Raw genomic sequence first — 5,466 nt, 5'->3', positions numbered from 1 at the left:
CACCATAATGTAGCATAGATAAAAGTGTTGCTTCAACAGTCTTTTTTCTTGTGTGTGTTGGGAAGAACACAAGTGAGGGAAGACAATGGGAATGGACAATCTTAAAACTTATTTATAAAAGATCACATGACCACAGTTATTATGGGAGGCTCCGTAAGGTCTCTAAGAAGCCCCACCCCCTTATATCAGATTTATAACAGTGCCAGTTTTGCCCTTAACACATTCTTCTTCAAACTTCTCCAAACTCTGAAACCCACCAACAATGCAGCTGCAGGTCACACTGATGCTCATCTGCCTGCTCTTTCCTGAAGGTATGGAAGACTAAACTGTATATTAAGCTGAACATTCTGGAAGGATTTTGAGTGAATGTTTTGCAGTGCATTAAATACTAATTCAGATTTGCTTCTCTAAATAAGTGTACTTCTAAATGTGCTATATATATATATATATATATATATATATATATATATATATATATATATATATATATATATATATAATTTTATTTTTTTATAGATTTTCAGAACAATATGATCATATTTTATCCAGATTATGTACATGTCTTATACATTGAATGTAATTAGTACACCATGCTTGTATCCTAAATTATCAGATGTTTGAATTTGAGGATAAAGAAATGATGTAGGATTCTTATTGTCCTTCAGTGCGGGGACTGAAGTGTTATGAGTGTATACCAGCGCTGTCTGGAACCTGCACCCAAACACAGGTCGACTGTACAGATCAGTGTTCCAGCACAACCATGGTCACTTACATGGGTAAGACTGACTCCAGTACAAAATGAATTAAGTGTTTTATGTGTTTCTATTTCACTAACTCATGTGCTGTGTTTACAGCTGGACTTAAACAGGATGTGCAAATGAAGAAATGTGCAACTTCACCCGAGTGTGTGAGTGGGAGCATGAACCTGGGTGCTGTGAAAATGAGCTTGAACACAAAATGCTGCAGTACTGATTTCTGCAACAGCCAATCAGTGCCAGGTACTGCCAGAGTTTATAATTAAGTTAGTAATTACACTACCTTACGTTTACAATATCAATAAAGTATCTATGTATCCGTCTGTCCGTCCGTAAATTAAAAAAATACAGCAAAAAATCCAAAAGGGTTTTAAGCTAAGATATGAAAAAATGCAAATGAATGTTTACAGATTTTGTTAATAATCTTTTAAATTAGGTTACCGTAAGAAACTGTGCAGTACAGTAATCTGTATCAGATAATAGAAATCTCAATCCTGCATTTATCTTTAGGATACTTTTTACTTTTTCAAATGCCATATTATCATACCATAGAAAGTCTCATACCTTAATAAGCTTTATCGTGCATTGGCTTATTTTTAGAAAAGTCCAGGTGATGCAAATGTCAAAGCTTTGTAAATTCTGTTGTTTTTTAAATGTTGTCTGGGCTCCTGTAAGCAGCTTTCAAGCACTCAGAACATTACAACTACTGTTGGCCACAAAAGTCTGGAAGACCAAGAAAAAGTTGAGAAAACTGCTTTATAGATCAATTAAGGTGTATTGAAATTACAGAAATTCTTATTTTTAGATTGTATTGAATCACAAAATGAACATGGTTTGGACAAAATTAGACTGATTTTAATTAGTAGAAACTATACTTGGGAGTAACAGACAATATTAGTTTTTTCCTAAATTAAAAAAAGTAATAAATGTGGGAAAACAGTTTATGGACTAAATGGAATAAATAATCTTTTTATTTTCTTTGAATGTATTTTTTTGTCTTTGTGTAAAGTGTTTAAATTGATGTTAAAGCAAAATATTAGATTATAACTATACCAGGAAGAGATTTTGATAACTAATATATGTGTAACAAATTAGAGTGTATTTTTTAAAGGTTGGTCCAAAGTATCTTTTTTTCAATTAATATATTCAGTAGTAGTAAATTCAGTTTCAGGACGTGGATTTGTCTGTTTTGAGTTGTAATAACATCTTTATTGTTCTGCTTAAAGCTTTGTCCACAGGCTCACCTAACGGGAGGAAGTGCTACACATGTGATAATAATGATTGTACAGGAATTGTGGACTGCGAGGGAGATGAAGATCACTGCATCAACATCAAAAGTGAGAAAGAGAGGAACTGTTCTTTAACTAAATTTACAACTGAGTCAATACACTATTAATATAAATAAGTTTATGTAGTTATTAAATTATAATTCTCTCTCTCTCTTTCTCTCTCTTACAGGTAGTGCTGGAAATGTTAAGGTAACACTGAAAGGCTGTGTCAGCAGAAGTGTGTGTACTGAAGGTCAGGAGAGCATGTCCTCAGCTGGTGTCTCTGGAAGTTTGAGCTGCTGTCAGGGGAATCTTTGTAACGGAGCTGAAAGTGTTAATCTGAGCCTCTTCCTCCTCATACTGGGACCCCTGATCTCCTTTATCCCCTTCTCCCCTCTCCCTTTTTCTGTCTTTTTCTGATGAGCAGATTTGTGTATTAAAGGTGATGAAATGGATTTTGTAATTAAAATCATTTTAATAAAAAGTGAGGAGATGATCAGTGTGCAGTCTTCTTTGCATTCTCCATTAAAATGTTCTTTAGTTTTTTTCCTATTGGATGGACATGCTTAGGGTTTGGCAGGGTGTTTTTTTCACTCTAGGTCTGGGGTACTCCTAAATGTTTCAACAGGTCCACTGTACAATAAGCCATTATTGAGCAATATAAAACACAGGCATCCCACATAATCTACAGTAAATTATTTGAAGTAATAATCACTTGTGTTGCAGCTATTTAGACATTAATGGCTATGTGTTGAGTTATTTTCTATCAAATCTAAATCTCAGTAAATCTGTACTGCTATTGTAAGGGCTCACCCAGAGCGGTTTCTTCAAACTGAAATGAAACTGGAGTAACGTGAAATTTGATTCCTGGCTGCCCATCCAGCAAAGCAGGTGTGGTTTAAAATTACCAGGACAGTTCTAAATGGGTGGGTCCTGGCTTCCCCAAACAAAAAGCTTCATGCTACAAAAGAGGAAATAAAAGAACTAAAAAAAAAAAGTGGGAAGTTAGGTCACAATTAGGTGATCTGAGCTATTCTTCAACCGACAAAACATACCAACAATGAACAATAATACTTTATAATCATAAGCACACAACAAAAAGAAAAGATATATACATTTGTATACGCAGAAATGTGTGTATATGATAAGAGAATGAACAATGAACAGTGTTGTCTCATGAAAAAAATATATTTGCAGAAACGTGAAAACAAGTCACATCATGACCTGCTTCAAAAGTGATGTCATAGCAACAATTAACAAATAACACATTATAATCATAAGCACGCACAAAAAAAGTAACAATAAACATTGTTGTGTCATGAAAAAAATACAATATAATATAATATAAGATAATATTTGAAGAAACGAATAACAAGTATAACAATTTACTAGTGTAACAAGTCACATTATGATCTGCTTCAAAAGTGATGTAAACTAGCCTATTTTTCATGGCCAGTGTTCTGGGTATTTTGGGTATTATAACATTCACAGTGCTGGGTGGAAAAAGTATGTGAACCCCTAGGCTAATGACTTTTTAAGAGATAATTGGAGCCAGGATGTGATGAGATTGGATGTATTGGTTAAAGCTGCCCTGCCCTTTAAAAAACACACTAGTTTTAAGTTTGCTGTTCTTATAAAGCATTGCTTGATGTGAATCATGCCTCACACAAAAGAGCTCTCAGCAGACCTACGTTCAAGAATTGTTGACTGCATGAAGCTGGAAATGGTTACAAAAGTATCTCTGGAAGTCTTGATGTTCATGTGTCCACGGTATAACACAGATGGTCTACAAATGGAGAAAGTTTAGCACTGTTGCTACTTCTCCTTGACTTGGTCGTCCTGTAAAGATGACTGAAAGAGCACAGCGCAGAATGATCAGTGAGGTGAGGAAGAAAAACTTACAGAAACAAGAATGGAGTTCATGGGAGGACACCACGGAAGATGCCACTGCTGTCCAAAAAAAACTTTGCTGCACATTTGAAGTTTGCGAAAGCGCACCTGGATGTTCCACAGCAGTACTGGCTAAATATACTGTGTTTGGAAGGAACACACAACACTATGTGTGGAGAAAAAAGGCACAGCACACCATCATCAAAACCTCATCCCAACTGTCAAACATGGTGGAGGGGGCATCATGGTTTAGGGCTGCTTTGCTGCCTCAGGGCCTGGAAGGATTGCCGTCATCAACAGAAAAATTAATTCCCAAGTTCACCAAGACATTTTGCAGGAAAACTTAAAGACCACCTGTCCACCAACTGAAGCTCATTTCCCCATCACCACCAATCCTGTTCTAATGCTATTTCTTGTGAAAAATCTTGCATTTATTATTATTATTATAGTTTGCTTGTTTGTTTGTCAGATTTTGTGTTGGTTTCTTTGTTCATTTGTTAGTTGACACATATCCTTTTTGTCCTTGATTTTGTTTTCATTTCAGGTTTATAATATAATGCAGAAATCATTAATTTGTTATGGTAAATTCGGTAATAAAATTCCAGAAAGAAATAAAATAGTATTCATCATGATTTAGTACTAGTACTACTTTAAGGAAAATAAAATAATTTAATATATAAACATTTTATTTCCAAATGTTTTGTACTGAAAATTTAAAATATGAAAGCTATTTTACATAAAGCTTAAATGCTAAAGTTTACAGTTATAGCTAGAGACATAAATTATCATCGCTAGAACTGCTAACTGTTCATCTAATTTAATGACATCAGTTAGTAGTTATAGAAAACAGTAAAATATTATTTAGTCATCAGAGAAAAGCCATCATGCATCATTTTATGTAAAATATATTTAGGTACAGTTACTGACACTGTACGTAACTGTCAATTTTTTTACTTGCTGGTTATTATCTAGAATTTTTTTCAGGTTTATGAAAATATTGCAGCCTTTTACTACCGTAGTTTTCCTGCTCATGCATGAAATATGCAGCATCTGGGCAATAATTAAAGGTGCTTTAGAAACAGCGTTGAATGTGTAGAGCCTCCCACTAGTAGTTACCAGACTACCCCACCTCTAAATTATTTATTTAATTTGGAGTAAGGGGAACTCTAAAACAAGTAGACAACATCTTGACTTTGGTACAAAATACAATCTTAATAAAAAATTATCAAACCACATCCACTGTCAGTTTCATTTATTCGGTGCGAGTAAATACTGTATATAAAAAATACAAAATACCCAACTAAGACCACCTACTAATGGCCCAGGTTATGAGGTAGTATGGGCTCAACCAAATAGGACTGCAATTACACCCTTGAATCACACTACCTAGTGAACACAGCTAAGTCAAATATGGTTGACTCCACAATAGCAACTGCAGCTAAATAAAAAAAAATAATACTACCACCAATAATAATAATAATAGTAATAAATATAGCCGCAAGCGGCAATCAGCGGGTTCAAGCACCAACTGGCACAATGGTGCCTACTGGATG

At 34.6% G+C, this 5,466-nt stretch overlaps 1 protein-coding gene across 1 annotated transcript; it reads left to right on the top strand.

The window, feature by feature from the left end:
- The first annotated feature begins 202 nt into the window (after positions 1-202).
- LOC111196152 (urokinase plasminogen activator surface receptor-like) lies at positions 203-2,519 on the top strand. The gene is made up of 5 exons (XM_049463070.1): positions 203-311; positions 666-776; positions 855-998; positions 1,982-2,092; positions 2,214-2,519. The coding sequence occupies exons 1-5, from the start codon at positions 263-265 to the stop codon at positions 2,441-2,443; spliced, it is 645 nt and encodes a 214-aa protein (XP_049319027.1). The 5' UTR covers positions 203-262; the 3' UTR covers positions 2,444-2,519.
- The last annotated feature ends 2,947 nt before the right edge of the window (positions 2,520-5,466 follow it).

This window comes from Astyanax mexicanus, chromosome 13 (assembly GCF_023375975.1).
Source record: "Astyanax mexicanus isolate ESR-SI-001 chromosome 13, AstMex3_surface, whole genome shotgun sequence".
NCBI lineage: Eukaryota > Metazoa > Chordata > Actinopteri > Characiformes > Acestrorhamphidae > Astyanax > Astyanax mexicanus.
Note: the sequence above shows the minus strand (reverse complement) of the source record. Positions and strands in the feature narration are given on the sequence as shown.